Genomic DNA, 19,912 nt, shown 5'->3' with positions numbered 1-19,912 from the left:
AGCTGTGAGGGGAATACGATTAAAGATGGGCATCGGTGCAGTAGAATTGGAAAAAAAAAAAACCTACACTGAGTTCTGAGCCAAAAGAAATTTTTAAAAAGCGGGTGACTCAGGTGTCAATAGTCGGCAATTTCTCTGGATCAAAGCAGCTTCCAAAGCGCTCAGTTCTGCGCCTCTAGGTGCAATGCTGAAATTGCGACAGCGCTCCGAGGCTTTGACCCCGCCCACCTCTCCCAACAAGCCCCACCCACCTCTCACGGGGAGGCCTCGCCCATCTTGTCCGTCGGAGTTCCGCCCCTAAGGCTCAGGCTACGCCTTCCCTTTCCGCGCTAGGCACCTGGTTGCCCCGTTGCCTAGACGCGGCGCAGGGCACGATGGGAGAAAATACGGACACCGCAGAGAGTCAAATTTCGTTTGGCGCGAAAGCTTTCCGCGATAATGGCAGTGTGCGGTAAAGAAAACAAGCCTGGAGAGGAACGTCAGAGATACGGTGGAGGCGGACAGAAACTTCAGCGGTCCGAAACCACTGCGACATGAAAAGCTTGGCTACATCGGCGACATGAGGCTGGGCTGAAGTAGAAGGGCGGCTGTGGTGCGCGAAGCACTGTGGGACGCTGGCAACGTGGGGTGGGACGGAAGCCTCCGAGGGTCAGATCTTGGCGACGCGGGAAGTCCAGACGCCAGAACTGTCTGAAGAAGAGGCCTGAGGGCAGAGGAGGCTCGGGCCCCAGAGAAGGCAATGGCGGAGAGGCCCGAGGACCTAAATCTGCCCAACGCCGTCATTACCAGGATCATCAAGGAGGCGGTGAGCTACTGGGGCTGGCGAATGGGTCGAGGGCAGATGGGGGGAGGGGACAGGATAAACAGAATCCGCGTGTGTGTTCATCTCCGCTCCCCTCGCAGCTCCCGGACGGCGTCAACATCTCCAAGGAGGCTCGGAGCGCCATCTCCCGCGCCGCCAGCGTCTTCGTTCTGTATGCCACATCCTGGTGAGCCGAGCAAAGGCGGAAGGGCGGCACGGCGGGGGGGGGGATCCTGGCCGCGAGTTCGTGGCCCGGAACCTACAGGCTCCAGTAATTGTTCCCTTCCTCCGTTGAGAGAGCGACTCCCAGCTCTCTTCCCGGTTCCCACAGATCCCGAAGCCGGTTAAACAAGAAGGCAGCTGTAGCCCTCTATACGGGGAAGGGATGAGCTGAGTTGGGTCACCCCAAAACATCTATGATAAATGTGGGTTTCCCGCACCCCACCTCTGGGTGTCTCATGCCCCCACTCACTCTGACAGTTTCGGAAGGGCTTTGCTTTTTCTTCCAGTGCGAATAACTTCGCGATGAAAGGAAAGCGCAAAACTCTCAATGCCAGCGACGTGCTGTCGGCCATGGAGGAGATGGAGTTCCAGCGGTTCGTTACACCATTGAAAGAAGCGCTAGAAGGTACCCATGTCTGTTTGGTTTCGTTGTAAAGATTTATTTATTTATTATGTATACAGCATTCTGCCTGCAGGCCAGAAGAGATGGTTGTGAGCCACCATGTGGTTGCTGGGAATTGAACTCATGACCTTTGGAAGAGCAGTCAGTGCTCTTAACCTCTGAGCCATCTCTCCAGCCTCTACCATGTCTGTTTCTTAAACTGCGTGAACGATGCTCGTCCTTTCGTTCCGTGATCACCTGGTTGCAATATTGGTACCATGAGGTCCAGTTCAGTAGTTCAATACTGGTCGTGTTTCTGTTCTGTTTGGTTGGTGCTGTTTCAGCCGTGGAATGTGGGCCTGGTTAATCCCTGTGTTGCTCAGTCTGGTCTACTTACGCAGTGATCTCCTGCTTCCTTACAGCGTACAGGCGGGAGCAGAAAGGCAAGAAGGAAGCTTCCGAGCAGAAGAAGAAAGACAAGGACAAAAAACCAGATTCAGAAGAGCAGGACAAGAGCAGGGAGGAAGACGATGACGATGAAGAAAGGCTAGATGAAGAAGAACAGAACGAAGAGGAGGAAGTAGACAACTGAAGGGGAGAGAGTCGGCAGACTGTGGCACGGCGGAAGGGACCACCCTGCGGTGTGTTTACGGGAAGCCTCTCCCTGTCGGGCAGAGCCAGCCTCTGCACAGGTGCCTGAGACCCAAAGCCTGCTCTTCCCAGACCCAGCACCTGAGTTCCAGAAACCTGTTTTGCCTCAGCAGTCTGAGGGTCTGACTTTTTAGTGTAAGGGATTCTGAATGACAGCGTAGTTTTGATATTGCTTGTTTACTGAAGTCCATGGCTGGCTAGCTAGCTTTTTCCCTGCCCCTCCTAAGAAAAAAAAAAGTACTAACTTCCATGTTGCCTGCTGTGTTCTAAGTCACAGAGGCACTAAAGACTCAGGGGGAAAAAAATGGGGCTTTGATCATGGTCACCCTGTTTGATTGTACAGTATTGGGCAACAGGCATTAATGGTCAGAATGGTTGCTTTTTAAGAAATGACCAAAAAGCTGTGGGAGAATACAGAAATCTCTTCACTTGATGGGGTAGCATTACTGGCTTGGCTTCTTGGTTTCTAGACTTAATTAGCTTGTAGTCCTTTATTGACTGCAGATGTTGAGTCTGCTGGGGTGGCCACACTCCTGGGACATACACTCAGTTTCTCAATATGAATTGGAATCTGTCAAAAAAAAAAAAAAAAAAAAAAGGAGGCGAGAGGGGGAGGGGTTGTCAATTCTTAAAAACAGGTGGCGTAATCTTAGAGGTCCCCCAGTGCGTGCCGCTGTAGGGCTCACTGCCTCCTCCTGGAAGGTGTGTAATTCCAGAGTCTCTCCAGGCATTCTTCCAGACTTGTGGCTGCTGCTTTTCGCCCCCTGAACTCACAAGTGCCAGAGAGTTTTCTTCCTCCAGGTTCAGCCTTTCCGCTCTCCATCTCTCCAGCCTCTTCTTCCCAGTGCTACTTCCTCCTCCTGTTACTTATTTCATCTTCCAGTCTAGGAACTTGGATAACCTATGTAATATCCCAAAGTGCAAGTTCCTCAGATTCCTTAGTCCTAATCTCCTGTCTTATAAAGGGAATTGTGAAACACCTCTGAACCTTAAGGTGAGCGTCACGGTGCTCGGGAATCTAGCACCACTGCTGTAACTCTGAAAGTGTCTGTTGGCCTTTCCTTTTCCCAGTTAGTGCTCCAAGCACTTTCTTTGTCTTAGTTGAGCACTTGAAGTTGACAGGTAATATAGTATATATAATTGGACACTGTTAACTAGTCAAGTGAATACAGTGAAGAGTTTGTTGAAAGTGACTGGAGACTGTTGAGAAGATTTTAATGCTTTATATAAATAAAGAACATTCTTGTTTCAAATGATAACTCATCCAGTGTGCTTTTGAAAAGGACTCACCAAGGTATCTATGTCTGTCGTTCTCTCTCTCTCTCTCTCTCTCTCTCTCTCTCTCTCAGACACACACACACACACACTGAATCCTGCATCTCCTTGGATCACCAACAGGTGAATGAGTATTCAAAACTAAGGACACTGCTCTTAACCACAGCCAACATTTTCCATCATTCTCCTGATCACTTTGCCCATCACTAGCTCCCATTTCTTACACTCTACCTGTGTCTAGCATTGTTCTAAGGGCTTTCAGGTATTAATTTTTAACTCCTATCAAGCAGTATTGCTGTTACCTCTATTAGCGCTTAACCATAGCTGTATATTAATTCTCCAATATACATAGTTTTTAAGTCATGAGTCAAATTTATAAATCAGATTTCACAAAACCCCAGTAGTTGTTTGGTTTACCGGCTTTTTCCTTCATGGCAGAAACATCTTTTTTCTTTGTTTTTTGTTTTTCAAGACAGGGTTTCTCTGTGTAGCCTTGGCTGTCCAGGACTCGCTTTGTAGACCAGGCTGGCCTCAAACTCAAGCAATCCACCTGTCTCTGCCTCCCAAGTGCTGGGATTAAAGGCATGTGCCACCATGCCCAACGAAACATCCTTTCTTAATTCCCATGAGCACCTAGCCATTAAGTCCAATTTGGAATCCTGGGACTTCCTTTAAGCTCAATTTCACATGTATACTGCTTACCAAGTAGATCTCCCTAGAATCTAGCTTTACTTGCTATGAGATCAAATCCATAGTTAAATTCAAGGCCTGTGTAAGAAGGGCTCATCTACTATCCAACTACCGTAAGGTTGTTCATGTGCCCATCAAGAATAGAAAGGGATCAGACACAGCACTTGCCTGGCATGTCCAAACAACAACCACACTCTTCCATGTGTCTCTAGTTCATCCTGCCCAATTGTAGAGGAATGTTAATTCAGTACATGGCTGCTCTGGCAAGATAGCACATCCAAAGATCTAGGTCTGTGTGGTCCAGACAAGACTTTAATACCATGAGACTGAGGCAAGCAGATCTCTGGGCTCAAGGCCAGTCTGGTATACAATAAGTTTCAGGAAAAGAAAGCTTAGGTCCAGATGTGGCAGTACATGCCTTTCATCCCAGCACTTGGGAGACAGGCATAGAGATCTTTGAGTTCTGGTCAGTTCTGTTTGTGTAGTTTGAGTCACTGAGTTGAGAGGCAGTGCAGTGGAGTTGGGTTTGTGGAGTTCAGTTTGTAGAGTTCAGAGGCAATTTTACCAGGACAGATACAGGTTGAAGAACATAATAGACACAGGTGAAGACAGAAGATTAGAACATACTGACAAAATTAGCATGAGGCCAAGCACAGCTATTTAGTCAGAGGCCGAGAGAGAAATCAGATTGAATTGGTTCACTTAGTTTGAGCCAGAATAGCTGAGTTGAAGCAGCTAGCCAGAGTTCAGAAATGGCTAAAAAGGGTGTGTTTATTCAGCAGTAAATTTCAGATGTTGAAATCATTCTTGGACTAGATTAGATTGTACAGGGGCCAGAAGCTTCCAAGACTAGGCCTAGGTTAGCAGACAGAGGCACTAAGTCTCTAAGATGACAGTTAAATCAGGTGAATAAAAGTTACTTTTGTACCCAATCCCTTCCCTAAACTTTAATTTTCTAAGAGAAACTTTTTCTGAAAATGGAGATTTGGATTTAAAAGTAAAGAATTCAACATCTGGAATGAATCTTTGAGATTATCATTTCCCCCCAATCACACCTACATCATCCCATAATGGCATCTGGATTTTATTTTTGTTTTGTTTGTTTTTCAAGACAGGGTCTCTGTGTAGCCTTGGCTGTCCTGGACTCACTTTGTAGACTAGGCTGGCCTCGAACACACATTGATCTGCCTGCCTCTGCCTCCCAAGTGCGGGGATTAAAGGCTTGTACCACCACGCCCCACTGGCATCTGGATTTTGAAGGTTTTCCAGTAGACAAAGATAAGTTTTTCATCTTTTTAGCCAGAGTACTTCATTTAAAAACAAAACAAAACAAAAAACCGAGCCTGGAGAAGGGCAGTGGAAGAGTTCTTGTTCTAATCCATCCAAAACTACTTTGAGGGTCTGAAGAGATGGCTCAGCAGTTAAGAGCAGTGATTGCTCCTCCAGAGGACCTGGGTTTGGTTCCCAGCACCCATGCTAGCAGCTAATAACTTCTGTAGCTACTTTGAGAGGATCTTAGGACCTTTTCTGACCTCCTGTCACTCCAGGAAAGTGGTGCATAACCATACATGCAGGCAAAATATCTACACACATAAAAATAAACATTTTAAAAAATATTTTTGTGTCCTAGTCTCCCGTATAACCCCACCCCCCCCCTTTTTTTTTAACCTTAGGGTCTTGGAGCTAATTTATAATTACTGAGATCATGATCCAGTGCCTTTTGGTTGTCTGGTTTTGTTTTAGTAAACTTTGTAAATGGCTGGTATGATTTTAGATTTACATAAAAAATTATAAGGACTACAGTTCTCATATACCCTAACCTGACTTCTCACATTACAACTTAAGTCCAAATTGTCTAGCGAATTTTTAAAAACCAAAGTGAGATTCACAGATCATAACCATTTTAAAGTAAAGATGTGGTGGCACTTCGGACATTTACAGTATTATACAACTATCCACTTCTACTTTCAAAATAATTTCATCACCTCCTCCTCAGGAAACAGTTATACCGCCCTCCACTCCAGCCCTTACCACCCACCACCGGTCTTTGTTGAAGTCCTATAAACCTCTTTCTACCTCAAGCTCTGACCCTACACAGACCTTTGGTCAGACTTTTTTTTTTTTTTTTTTTAATTAATTGTGTTGTTTTTTGTTTGGTAAGACAACGTATCACTGTGTAGTAGCACTGGCTGTCCTGGAACTCACTTTGTAGACCAAGTTAGCCTCAAACTTACCTGTCTCAGCCTCCTAGTGCTGGGATTAAAGGCGAATACTACCAAGTTCACTCCCTTTGGTCAGATTTTACTGTACCCATTGTAGATAACCCTGATACCCCTATCACACTTGGATAATTAGTTTTCTTTCTTTCGTTCGTTATTTATTTATTTCGTTTTTTTATGTCTACGTGTTTTACATCTCTCAACCCATGACAGATTAGGGGCTGGACAATTAATTATGCTGGAATAAATTTGTCTGAAATGGGCAGTCTGCTGCGGAACTAAACTTTAAAGCGCTCAGTCTGCCAAAATGGATTTATCCCCTGTGTTGTCAGGCTTTACCGTGGTGTTTTACTGTCCTTGACACCCAATTGTTCTTTCACCAATGAGCAACACAGCCAGTTTTTGCTCGAGGCTGAGAAAAGACCGTCAAGTGAACTCTGGGACGAGTTTGGGATGGCAAGCCAGGGCCCCTCCCAGAGGCTCCGGACTGCCCACGTGTACCGCCTCGGGCCTTCCCACCTCAAGTGAGGCTGGAGCTGGGTGGGGGTGATGGGCCGGCTCTCGGGCTCCCAGGAAACTCCGGATTGGCCAAGATTCCAGCCCGCCAAGCTTGGGCGGGACCTGGGATCCAAGAACTGTCCCCCTGGAGCGTAGGCTGCATTCCCGTAGGGGCGGGCGGTGGGAGAGCCGCTTCCGGGTGAGCCGCCCCGCCCCCACGTGGGCTTGCTCTTTGAGAGCGGGAGAGCTCAGTGTCAAGGGAGCAGCGGCTCGGAGCGGCGGCGAGCTTCGTCCCTGGTAGGTGAGCGGGTGCCGGCCTCTGGGAAGTGGCAGGTTGGGAGGACCCCCCACGACAAGGAGAGGTGCATCTCGGATGACGCTGTGCTCCCGTAGCTCTGACGCTGCAACGGAGACGCGGTCCCGGTGTAACCTTTTAGAGCGATCTGGAATCTTGCCGCTACAAGGGTCTTGCTACGTCCAGGCTTGGGGACTCAAAGCTGGGTTCCACCCACCCCCCTTTCTCGGGGGTCCCAGGGATAGTCTCGGTTTCTGCCGAGCGCGAGATGTCTGGCAAGACCGAGAACTGGGGGGCAAACAATGAAAGGCGCTTGTGCTAGGTGTCGACTGCCTCTACTCATTCAGTCACTACAAAAGCCCGTTTAGGTCAGCCCAACCCCAGTTTACCACTTGAGAAGACAAGAGGTCACGGAGCTGGAAACAAGAGTTTGCCCCATGCTCTTTAGATCCCAAAGCCGCACACTTAACCACGCTGCGACCAGCAGTGGCCAGGTCTAGGTTAAACCTCTTCCCTCCCCTAAGCTCATCTGGAGCTCTCTGTTGGCCCATCTCTGCTGGGAATATAATGCATGAACTCTGTCTTTCTAGTGTCAAAGGTCATGGTGAGAACTGAGGGCTGCTGGACTCTTCGAATTTTAGACCAGATTTACAGCTGACCTGCTGTATGATTCCCTAGCCAGACCCGCCCTTCTAGCTCAGTTTGACCGTTGTTCGATGTAGAAGCTCTCGGCCAGATTTTTTTTCTTTGCAGTCTGTAGAAAGGTAACTCCTAGCATGAAATGGCTAAACCCAGGCAGAGGAGATTAAGACCAGCACACCAGACAAGCTCCGGTTCTTTCTTTAATCCCTTTTTTTTTTTTTCTAGCTCTGTGGCAGGTGACAGCATTTGGGAAATGCGAATGGGCCACGGGGCAATCCCTTTTTTTAGAACTGCCTCACAGCTGCCTTTCCTGGGCCTTTTGGGGGCCTCAGACTCCCCAGCTTTGGACCTTCTACCTAGCTGGCCCTGCTGACTTGTCTCATCCCCAGCCAGTGCAGAGCCTGCCAGAGCTGGCACCAGCTCACTAGGATCTGTGCCAAGATCACAGCCTCTGGAATGCTCCCGGGGGGGGGGGGGGGTACAACCTGGGGAGCCCAGGCCCTGAAGCTCTTTCTCAGCCGCTCCTGGTGGCAGTCTCACTCCCAGGTTGGAGGGTGTTGCCTCATAAAGAAGGGGAGACCTTTACAGTCTTTCAGAAACTCTATCCTGCAATGTCTGTCTGTCTGTCTCTCTGTCTCTCTTTCTCTCTCTCTTTCTCCCTCCCTCTCTCTCTCTCTGAACTACCTTGACTCTCTTCAGTGGTCCTTTGCCTTGTCTAGCGCATGCTGCTGGAGGGCCTCTGTCACCTCTCACCTCAGACACAAGGTGGAATAAATGCCGTTCCTTGGGTGTGGTGTGGGGTCACACAGCACTGTCTACTCATCCAGCTGAGCATTACACTACCCAAAGTGTAAGACACGCCTCATCGTTATCTGATCTTCTCTACGGCTTACAGGCTTGATAATATCAGCACATTTTAGATTTAAAAAAAAAAAAAATAGAGATCTGAAGGGCCTTGCCCAAAGTTATAGAATCGACTCTGGAGTTGCATGACCCAGAAACAGTTCTCTCTGCACCACCTGGTGCAGCTTGCTAGCAGAGAACCTGTTTTAAAGTGGGGGAGAGGGTGGGCTGGGCCCCTAGGTATTGGCCTTGTGTATGAGACGTGTATTTGAGCCCAAGTTCTGCAAAGCCCCTTAATTTGGGAGATGTGTCCTGCTCATCTCTAGACTTCTCTCCAAGCAGAACCCTGATCTAGAATTGGTTCTCATAAACAGAAGCAACTCCGGGTGCCTTTCCACTCTGGACATTCATTTAAAAACACCTGCTATAATAGACCGTGTAGAACAGGCTGCCGAAGTGGAAGTCAGGATCCATGGTTAGTCCGACTCTGTCCCACTCACTGTGTGAGCTCACGTCCTGCGGCCTCCCATCCCTTCCTTTCTATCAAAATGTGAAGGATTGAATCTTTGTTTGTTTGTTTGTTTGTTTTGGTTTTTTTGTTTTGTTTTGTTTTGTTTTGTTTTTCACTGACATCTCTCTGTTTTGTCTGATGACCAAAATAAAAAGCCCAGGTCCAGGCAGGATCTATGTCAGTGATAAAGAACACTTTTTGCTCTCACAGAGGACCTGCATTCAGCTGCCTCAGCAACCATAAGTTAACTCTAGTTCCAGGGGATCATGCAACCTCTTTGGACTCTGGCACTGCACACATGTGATGCGTATGCATTCATGTAAGCAAAATATGCCCAGCCATAAAAATAAGTCTTTAAAAGTTAAAAAGAGGGGGGAGAGCACAAAACCCTAAGTCAAAAGTTCAGCTGTTCTGGCTGGGGTGTTTGTGGCTCAGTGATGGAACACGAGGTCTAGGAGTTGAGTCCCTCAAGAAGAAAACAGAGCCAGGCGTGGTGGCGCACACCTTTAATCCCAGCACTTGGGAGGCAGAGGCAGAGGCAGGCAGATCTCTGTGAGTTCGAAGACAGCCTGGTCTACAAAGAGAGTTCTAGGACAGCCAGGGCTACACAGACAAACCCTGTCTTAAAAAACCAAAGAAGAAAAGAAAACAGGAAGTGCCAGAGTGCGCCCTCACACCTCTCTCCACTCTTCCCCACCTGCCTCTCCCAACAACCTTGAAGCAGAATTCCTACCTCCTGCAGCTCCAAAGTGGCCTTCCCAAGTTTCACTTTTAGGCAGATGGCCTATCAGTTGCTCCCTTAAGCTCTTAAAAGGAGATGAGCGAAAGCCAGGGAATGCAGGTGTGGATTACAGAAGCCAGTCCTGCTACAGCAATGGATCTTGGGCAGATGACGCCAAATATGCACCTGGTTTCAAAATCTGACTCCAATCCAGAATAGCATTGAGCAAGCTCCATCCCTTCCCCAGCCACGATTTCCTAATTGCTGAAAGTTACATCCATGTTTGCAATTAAATGAGATAAAGTGCTTGCTACCTCCAGTGCCCTGCACCTGGTAGACTCAGTATATCAAAAACAGCCTAGGTACAGGGAGACCAAGTAGAGTCCAGAACAAATTCAAATTCTGGCGTTATCACTAGCCAGCTATGGGCAGATAACCTTACATCCCTGGGCTAGCTTCTGTCAGATGTGAGAGCCAAACTGTGCACAAAGTGCATCGATAAACCCTCATGTGTGCTGAGTGAGTTGTTTAGGGAGTTGAAACCTGTCCAAGGAGGCCTGGCCTCCCTGTGTGTGCTGTGATGAGGCTGGCCCACCCAGAGGTGTGGTGGTAGGCTTGGTCCTCGTGTGGCTTCTGATAACCTCAACCCTGGCAAGAAGGGAGCTGGGATAAGATGGGCCCCTAAGCTGGATCGGGGGGAAGCTGAAGGGGACTGAGTAACAGCAGCCGCACAACCAGGCACACTGGAAGATCCAGGGTTCTGGGCTTGTTTTCACTTTTAATTTGCTGTAGGACTTTGGGTAAGTACTTGCCCCTTCTGGTCTTTGACATCCCCTTTGTTCGAGGAGCAGAAATTCAAGCCTTCCAGCCTCCACTGTGGCTTTTTTTTTCCTGTTTGGCTGCTTAGTAGCTAAAAGGTATCCAAAAGGAAATGTCTAAAATGGAGCTGGCTGTCCAACTCTGCTGTCCCCACCACCCTCTTCCTGCCCCCCCCCCCCATCCCTGTCTCTGCTGCCCCCTGGGCCTGAGCATCTGCTCTAAGAGACAGCCTCTTGGCTTCCTCCAGATGGCCCTTCCTTCTCCGCCTCAGGGCCTCCCACTGCTCCTCTGCACCTCTGCTCCTAGGCTTCCTGTCTGCTCTCCTCAGCTACAGAGTTCTCTTAAAGCCAGGCTCTAGCCAGGCAGTGCCTTATTTGCTGCCCAGATCTCTCCCTGTCACATCCCCTCCACCCCTCCCACATGGCCCCGAAACATCCTTCAGGACAGTCACCGTAACCCTCATTCACTTTCTTTCTTTCTTTTTTGTTTTTCAAGACGGAGTTTTTCTATGTTAACAGCGTTGCCTGCCCTGGACTCACTTTGTAGACTAGGCTGGCCTCAAACTCAACAAGAGTTCGCCTGCCTCTGTCTCTGCCTCCTGAGTGCCTCATTCAACTTTTCTTGAGGGAACACTGTCTCTCCACCCCTGCCAGATTCAGACATCCTACAGAGCAGAGCCCAGGCCCTGTCTTCTGCAAGCTCCTCTGCCCTCCTCTCTGGGCCCGTGGATTATGTAGGCCTGGCCTGCCAGGTTTCGGCAGTCCACTTACCAGTGCTGCCATGGCTGGTACGCTGTGGGTACTCCTGAAACAGTGTGGTACCCAGACTTCCTTCAGTCTTCTGTCACTTCCTTGGCATTCAGTTACTGCCTTGTGGTCAGTGTGATGAGATACTTGTTCTATGTTAGAGTCTATGTGTGGGAAAAGCTGGTGTGGAAGGCAGAGAGGAATTCACCACAGCCCCTGCCCAGCAGAAGCTCTGTCACCTAGCTCCAGCTAAGCCAGGGCCACAAAGAACTGTTATATAAGAGGGATTGGGAAGTGGGCAAGGAGGAAAGCCACAGTAGGAAGAGGGAGACGTTGGTGGCATGCTTACCTGATGGAGGGCTGTGTAGGGAAAGGGGACAACGTGCCAGCACAAAACAAGTGTTTGCCTAGCATGCACAAAAGCCTGGAGCTCCAGTCTCAGTATTACAGAATCCCAGCCCTTGGGAAGTAGGTGCAAAAAGATCAGGAGCCATGGTCATCCTTAGCTACATAGGAAGTGCAGGACCAGCCCTGTCTCAAAACCAACAAAGTAGGGGAGGGGGGAGAAAGTATGGTGTGTGGCACTAATTGGTCAGCATGGAAGGCTCTTTAGAACCGGGCGTGGTGGCGCATGCCTTTAATCTTGGGAAGGCAGAGGCAGATGGATCGCTGTAAGTTCGAGGCCAGCCTGGTGTACAAAGTGAGTCCAGGACAGCCAGGATAACACAGAGAAACCCTCTCTCAAACGAAACAAACAAACAAAAAAAGCTCTTTAGAGGCCACTGTAGGGGGGGAGGTACATGTATGCGTCCCTCTGTCAGTCATGCATGCGGTACTTGATTTTCTTGGTACCCATTGTGCCTACAGTCACAGCCCACATACCAAGGTATTAGCAGGTACTAGAAGCAGAATTCTGGGGCATTTTCCTTTCTGCTTATCTAAAATTCTTGCCAAGCAAGTTTGAGGCCAGCCTGAATTACACAGTGATATCCTGTCTCAAAACCAAAACAAGACCAAGATTGGAGCTGGAACTCAATGTTGAGTGTTTGCCTGACATGTGCAATTTATTCCCAGCACCATAAAAAAAAATTGTAACATCTAAATCATGGACGTTTTTCATGGAATAAACGAATGTTGCAGCGAACAGTGTTTCTCAAAGTAAAAGAAGAATTGGTTGTTTCTCTTTTGTTCCTAATCTTCTGGTTCTTTGCTAAGATACTTTTTTGGGTTTTGGTTTTTTGAGACAGGGTTTCTCTCCTGGACTCGCTTTGTAGACCAGGCTGGCCTTGAACTTACAGATCCGCCTGCCTCTGCATCCCTAGTACTGGGATTAAAGGCATGCACCACCACTCCCGGCTGCTAAGATGCAATTTAAAGTTACTAGAAAACCGTTTTTTGTTTTTTGTTTTTTGTTTTAAACTGGCAGCCCTGTGAACTACAGGCCAAATGCTATCATTAGATTGAAACTGCTCTGAAGCTTCTACAGTTATCTTTATCTCTGCTTTCCCTTGCCCTGGAGCGGTAGCAGTTGGTAAGACCACACCATGAGTAGCCAAGGCTGGAGAGAAAGGAGACGGGAGCCTGGAAGAGCTGTCTTCCAGATGTGACCCTGGGCACCAGAGCCATGTCTGATGTTTCCTGATGCCCCTACAGAGCTGAGCCTGCGGCAGACACCCCAGGAGACCAGATTCCATCAAGCAGACTGCCCTGTGCTCCACTGGCCCACACCATGCATCACCAGTCTGTTCTGCACAGTGGCTACTTCCACCCACTGCTTCGGTCCTGGCAGACCGCTGCCTCCACCATCAGCGCCTCCAACCTCATCTATCCCATCTTTGTCACGTGAGTCCCCTGAAACATGCCAATCCTTAGGTCAGCCTAGGGTTGGAGGGTATATGTGACTGGAACAGGCGTTGGAATTGGGGGGGGGGGGGGGAGCCGTAAAGTGGGGCTGTCGGCTGAAAAGAAGAAAGGTTTTGCAAGTGGCCTATGAGGTTAAGGATGGTAGTCTTTGGAACCTGAGAGGAACTCAACCACCCTGTTTGTAAGGTCAACACTACTCTTGGCATTCTGAGCTTTGGTGGTTAAAACTAGAGGAGGAAGTAGCTGGGTCAAGCGCTGCGTCTGCCTAAGAAGTGTTCGCTAAAGGCAATCGTGCAGTTGTAATTGGTAGCAACCACAGAAGCTATTTCTGGAGTGCTTACTGTGCACCGGGTACTATGCTAAGCACCTGCATACAGTGTCTCATTCAGAAGAAATAGAAGCCCTCAAGTGTCTCAGCTCCCAAGGGCAAGGATTGGTACCAGTTTAGCTTCACTGTTCTTGACGTGTTCAGTAAATATTCATTGGGTGAAGAAATCCATCTACGTAGGATCCTGATGAAAGGCCCGAGGCTGACGGAAATACTACATTCTTGGCCAAGGTCACTTAGTCAGAATGTACCTGGGCTGGGACACAAGGACCGTCTGACTTCAGAGTCCAAGTCCTTCCTGTGACTGCGGTTCTATTAGTAGTACACTTGCTCTTGGTGTCGCACTGGCCCTGGCCGGGCAGGGGAGCCAGACATGGGATCCTACCCACTCCCTCCATCTCTACTCCCACGTCCCTTCCCAGTTTCCCATCCATCCTTCCCAGTCACTCTCACCACTGGCCCTGCCACAGACACCAATCCGTGGCCCTCCCCCGCTCTTGCAGGGATGTTCCTGATGATGTCCAGCCTATCGCCAGCCTCCCGGGAGTGGCCAGGTAGGAGGCATGGTGGGTGGCAGGGGCGTGGTAGAAGGAAAGATCTCATGGGGGAAAGTGCCAGGAGACAGAAGCACACCCCCAGCAGGTAGCAGATCGGGAAAGGTGCCGTGGTTAACTAAGCTGTTAGCCAGTATGGGAGGCAACCTCATAAAGTGACAATCATCCCATCATGGGGACATTATGGCAGAGGCTGCTGCAGGCAAGAGCGGAGCTTGAGTAAAAGCCATGGAGGAGTCAGCCACGGCTAACTCCATAGCTCTGCTGTTTGTGACGAGGCTTGCCTACCTCTGTGGGGGCGTTTGTTAACAACTTGGCCCTGGGCTGTGGGTCTTGCACCCTCCTGGCACCTACACAGCTGGGCTCTTTTGCACGGAGGACTGCTCACACGCTAGCAGGCGTGTTACCACAGACCTATAGCCCCAGCCTGCAGCTTGGCTTTTAACAGAAGCACTGTTTGAAGGGGCAGAGGCCTTGGCGGGGGACCTGTTAGCTTAGTGCTTCACATATCCTTGGCCTCCCCCAGGTATGGCGTAAATCAGCTAGAAGAGATGCTGAGACCGCTGGTGGAAGCAGGCCTGTGCTGTGTCTTGATCTTCGGCGTCCCCAGCAGAGTTCCCAAGGTGAAAAATGGAAGGAGTTCTGAAGGAAAGATGAGGACTGAACTGATGGCTCAATTGCTTGCTGCTCTAGTCCCATGGTGAAAAGCTAAGCAGTGGTGCACGCCTGTAATCCAGTGCTGACGAGGCAGAAACCCAGGGACCCCTGGGGTTTGCTGAACAGCCAGTCTGCCTGAATTGGGGCGCTCTGTGTTCAGCGAGGACCTGTGGCATAGTGGTACATAACATAACCCCAGCATGGGGTCGCGGGGGATCAGGGCAGGGATATCTCTCTTGAGTTCAAAGCCAGTATGGTCTGTATAGCTAGTTCTGGGCCAGCCTGAGCTACACAGGGAGGCCCTCCAAAGCAATAAAGTGGGGAATGATTGAGGAATACACTGAGTTTTGACCTGTGGTCTTCGTGTGCGCGTGCACACACACACACACATACGAACACACGTATACACATTAAGAAGGAAGGAAGAAGCCAGGCAAGATGGCACAGGCCTATAATCCCAGCACTAGGGAGGCAGAGGTAGGCAGATCACTGTGAGTTCAAGACCAGCCTGGTCTACAAAGCGAGTCCTGGACAGCCAAGGCTACACAGAGAGACCCCCACACTTAATTGTGTCCTTGCTCTGCCCTGTGCAGGCTTTGGGGACCATAGTTGGGTTGCTGTTTGGGGGTTTGTTCTGCCTTGACTTGAGGTCAGGAAGTTCATAAGTAGGACTGTGATATCCTAACTGGGTGAGTCGAGCCCCCCGCCACCACCACCACCAGGCTTCTGTTGTCCTCTGCAAATGGGGCCAGTCCAGTGCATCTTCATCCAGAGTCTGCAATGGGATGAAAGGAGAGAGCAAGGCGGTGGTCTTCAGTGGTGACCGCCATGCCTTCTTAAAAAGCATCTGTAGTAGATATAACACCCTGTCCTTCCCCTGCCTCTAGGATGAACAAGGCTCTGCAGCCGACTCGGAGGACTCCCCCACTATTGAGGCTGTCCGTCTACTGAGGAAGACCTTCCCTACCCTTCTAGTGGCCTGTGATGTCTGCTTGTGCCCCTATACCTCCCATGGTCACTGTGGTGAGCTCCCGTGAAACCTCATTCCAAGCCCAGCTTTCTTCCCCAGGGGGGCCACAGGCAAGAACCCCAGGGGCACTCCCAAATCCATCCATTTTGTCCCCTAGGCCTCCTGAGTGAGAACGGAGCCTTCCTAGCCGAGGAAAGCCGACAACGCTTGGCAGAGGTGGCACTGGCTTATGCCAAGGCAGGTGAGTGAGCCCCTTAGTAGCCAGGATGGGGGTGGGGGGTGGCATAATGGGCAGGAGAGATCCAGAATTCTGAAGGCAACCCTTCATTCTTCAGGATGTCAGGTTGTAGCTCCGTCCGACATGATGGATGGACGTGTTGAGGCCATCAAGACTGCCTTGCTAAAACATGGACTTGGCAACAGGGTATGGACTGGGGGCTGAGGGGTGGGAGGGATGGATGGGAGGAGAGGACCTGTGCCAGCCCTAGGAATAGAACTCAAGTCAGTTAAGCACTTGTTTGCCAAGTGTGAGGACCTGAGTTTGGGTCCCCCAAGCCAAGTAAAAAAGCAGGCATGGTGGTATATGCTCATAATCCCAGTGATGTGAGGTGGAGCTTGCTGGCCAGCTAGCCTACCCTTGGTAAGTAACCTATTTCAAACCAAAGGTAGGGATGGTACCTAAGAGATGATGCTGACGTTGTTCACTTGAGCTCCACATGCATCCGCACACACCTGCATCCACACAGGAACCCACCCAGACAGTGAATCTCATAATTGAGAGCAGTGCTGAATGAGACCTTGGGGAGCCATCTCAACCTCTGAGAAATTCAGGCCTAGTGTGAGATGAGACTGGATGATCAGCCCTTTACTTCCTGCCTGAGGACCTTTCCCTGACTTCACCCCTGGGACTTGGGAAGGGCTGACTTAGCCTAACCCCCACTGTCTTCCCGATAGGTCTCCGTGATGAGCTATAGTGCCAAGTTTGCCTCCTGTTTCTATGGGCCTTTCCGGTGAGTGTCGCCAGCGGTGGTCTGTTGAATTCCTGGCCCAGTTCTCTTGAAGCTGCCCCCACCCCAGCACTGCCATACTGTTTTTGCAGGGATGCAGCCCAGTCAAGCCCAGCTTTTGGAGACCGCCGCTGTTACCAGCTGCCTCCTGGAGCCCGTGGCCTTGCCCTCCGTGCAGTGGTGAGCGATCGGGAACCTAAGTCCCATACCCACACTACCTGCGCTGACCTGTCCCTGTCTCAGGCACTGCTTCACGCTTCACCCTCATTCGTAGGCCCGGGACATTAAGGAAGGAGCTGACGTGCTCATGGTGAAGCCGGGATTGCCCTACCTGGACTTGGTGCGGGAGGTGAAGGACAAGGTGAGCACAGAGTGGAGGGTGGGAGAGTCTGTCCCCTACGGTAGACCCTAAATGGAGGGGCCAGAAACAGTATGCCCCTGAACAGGAACCTCCCCCCTCCCCCATCCCTGCCTAGGTACTGGCTTGTCTCTTCTGCCATGGCTCACAGGAGCCTTTGGACAGCTCTGGCTGGACAGTTTCTGAGTGAGCTGGGCCCTCAGCAGCAGTGACTCAGAATGAGGCCCAGACTATTCAGACTGGGCAGGGAGGAAGGGACTGTCGCTTGAACACATGTGCCATTCTCTGCAGCACCCTGAGCTCCCCCTCGCAGTATACCAGGTGTCAGGAGAGTTTGCCATGCTGTGGCACGGAGCCCAGGCCGGGGCCTTTGATCTCAGGACTGCTGTACTGGAGGCCATGACAGCCTTCCGCAGAGCCGGTAAGCAGGGGTGGGGTTCGTGCCCTGTGCCACAGGGACTGGTGGGCACTCCGCCCAAGCAGGAAAGCAAAGGTCGGAGAAGCCTGGATTCTTTGCCAGACACGGGTAGAAAAAAGAGTATGCAGAAGGGCAGGACAAATGTGCAGCAATGACAAAAGCAGGACCTTTTCCACCCCCCACCTCCCCAATATAGCTTTTTGGTTGTGAGAAGTTGGGCAGGCCACTTCTGATCTCAGCATCCCTGTCCAAAAACTGAGATAAGATACCCGCTACATATTTGTCCTGAGGAGTACCTGATATAATTAATAATGCAGTGTATGCTTATTAGCCTATAGATAGGAGCAGGTTTTGTTAATATCACTCAATATCCACTCAAACCATCCTGGTCATTGGAGTGGGTTCAGGCCCCAGGGCCAGGGATTTAACAGCAGATTCCTGAAAGTCCATAGAAGCAAGCAAATTGGGCACTGTAGCTTATCACTGAAACTTGTGAGGAGATGGGGTCTAAGTTGTTAGTGCTGGCTGGATTTTAAGGTGACATGGCAGAAGGAGAAAAGGACCACAACTAAGAAGTCGAGTCTGTAGTGTCCTCTTAGTGCTGCCCTGCGCCTCGGTCTCCCCAGACCAGCAGGACATTCAGGCTTGCTGCTTACCTGCTTCTTCCTCTGTGCATGTCACACATCAGAACAAGAGAATGACTGGAGCTAGCTATGGCCAGGCTCTGTCATAGGCTGTGACACCCAGACTATGCCTCTCCTTGGTGGTCTCTCCCTGGCTGACAGTCATCTTCCAACTGTGGCAGTAGTTGATGTCATGTTTCCTCCTGTTTCTGTTTCCCATGCAGGTGCCGACATCATCATCACCTACTTTGCACCCCAGCTGTTGAAGTGGCTGAAGGAAAAGTAATGGGAAAGTTGTGTAGGACTTAATCTTGACAAAGCTCCCTGGGCCTTGGAGAAGTGAAAACCAAGTAAATGCTGCTGTTAGAACTGTGCCCTGTGCCCTCTTCCTGCTCGTGTCGCTGGCAGGGTGCAGCGCCCTGGCTGGTTTCTGCCAGCATACTAACTAAACTCCCACTCGCAGCTGCATCCTCCCAGGCCCAGCCCAGAGACCCACCTCCCCGCTCTTCTGAGGTGTGCCCTCAGCTTGGTGGGAGCCAAGAGCCCTAAGCACAACACAGGCTTAGGGCTTTGGGAGAAGAGGAGAACAGTTGGATCTTGAGTCCCAAAGAAGACTTATTCATTAATGAGGATCGAAGCCCAGAAGCAGCAGGAATTCCTGACTGCAGGAGATGCCAGCATCAAAAAGTCTATGCACAAGACAGTTCTGAGAGCCTCTGTCCAGGGCGGTCTGGACACAGCAGCACATGCAACAGCTTGTCTCTATAGAATTTATACAGAGAGGCCGGGCGGGGGGTGGGGGGAGTTGCACACGCCTTTAATCCCAGCACTCGGGAGGCAGAGGCAGGCAGATCGCTGTGAGTTCGAGGCCAGCCTGCTCTACAAAGCGAGTCCAGGACAGCCAAGGCTGCACAGGCTCCCCCTCTCTGGGGGAGGGGAAAAAAAAAAAAGAATTTATACAGAGAAAGGGGAGTCAGATGGGACGTATTGAAACAGTTGAAGTGCTACGTGCTTAGAAGGAAAGATGGAGAAGCGGCCCCTGACTTTGAGACCTCAAAGGGACAGAGAGGACCAGGAGCTCAGTCAGGGACCCCTTTGTCAGGAGGAGCCTGGCAGGGCTGTAGAGCAGTCAGGAGGAAGGTGCTAACAGTCTGGAGGTTGGAATGGCTAGTTCCTCCACCTGACAGGGACTCAAAGGTTTTTGTTGGTTTGTTATTGTTATTGTTTTTGTTTTTTTGCATCTGAGGGGCAGCCATCTTAAATATTTTGGGTTGTTTGGTATTCTCCAATAAGTACTAAACCCCTGGCCTCACCGTCTAGGCCAGCTCTCTGCCACTGGACTATCCCTCTATGCCTTCTGGAGACAAGACTAGAGGTTTAGCTGGAGGGGAGTGAGGGAACAGGAGGGAGTGAGGTTGTCCGTGGGTTTCTGAAGCTGCTCAGCTGGTTTCAGTCCATTTATCTGACATTCGACACCCACACTGCCACTAACGACAATTAGGGCCAGTTTGCAAGCCCACCTGACTTCAGAGGCAGACTATCTACACTAGCCCCAAAGCAAGTTTAGCTCAGACCCTAAAGCGGAATCTTTTTTTGTTGTTGTTTTGGTTTTTGAGACAAGCTTTCCCTGTGTAGCACTGGCTGTCCTAGACTCGCTTTGTAGACCAGACTGGCCTCGAATGCAGAGATCCGCCTGCCCCTGCCTCCCTGAATGCTGGGATTACAGGTGTGCGCCACCACACCCAGCTACGATATCACTTTTGAAATCAAGTGTTTTAATTTTAATTTATTATAATTTATTCAGATTATATCTGGATT

General features: G+C 50.2%; 2 protein-coding genes across 2 annotated transcripts; both read left to right on the top strand.

The window, feature by feature from the left end:
• The first annotated feature begins 466 nt into the window (after positions 1-466).
• Pole3 (DNA polymerase epsilon 3, accessory subunit) lies at positions 467-2,524 on the top strand. The gene is made up of 4 exons (XM_051162922.1): positions 467-805; positions 904-989; positions 1,312-1,430; positions 1,829-2,524. Exons 1-4 carry the CDS (start codon positions 740-742, stop codon positions 1,996-1,998), a joined length of 441 nt encoding a protein of 146 aa, XP_051018879.1. The 5' UTR covers positions 467-739; the 3' UTR covers positions 1,999-2,524.
• Positions 2,525-6,886: 4,362 nt separating this feature from the next.
• Positions 6,887-18,865, top strand: Alad (aminolevulinate dehydratase). The gene is made up of 12 exons (XM_051162912.1): positions 6,887-7,036; positions 12,970-13,158; positions 14,011-14,061; positions 14,588-14,684; positions 15,606-15,741; positions 15,846-15,929; positions 16,024-16,112; positions 16,643-16,698; positions 16,788-16,875; positions 16,970-17,056; positions 17,345-17,474; positions 18,319-18,865. Exons 2-12 carry the CDS (start codon positions 13,046-13,048, stop codon positions 18,378-18,380), a joined length of 993 nt encoding a protein of 330 aa, XP_051018869.1. The 5' UTR covers positions 6,887-7,036; positions 12,970-13,045; the 3' UTR covers positions 18,381-18,865.
• The last annotated feature ends 1,047 nt before the right edge of the window (positions 18,866-19,912 follow it).

Source organism: Acomys russatus, chromosome 2 (genome assembly GCF_903995435.1).
Source record: "Acomys russatus chromosome 2, mAcoRus1.1, whole genome shotgun sequence".
Lineage (NCBI taxonomy): Eukaryota > Metazoa > Chordata > Mammalia > Rodentia > Muridae > Acomys > Acomys russatus.
Note: the sequence above shows the minus strand (reverse complement) of the source record. Positions and strands in the feature narration are given on the sequence as shown.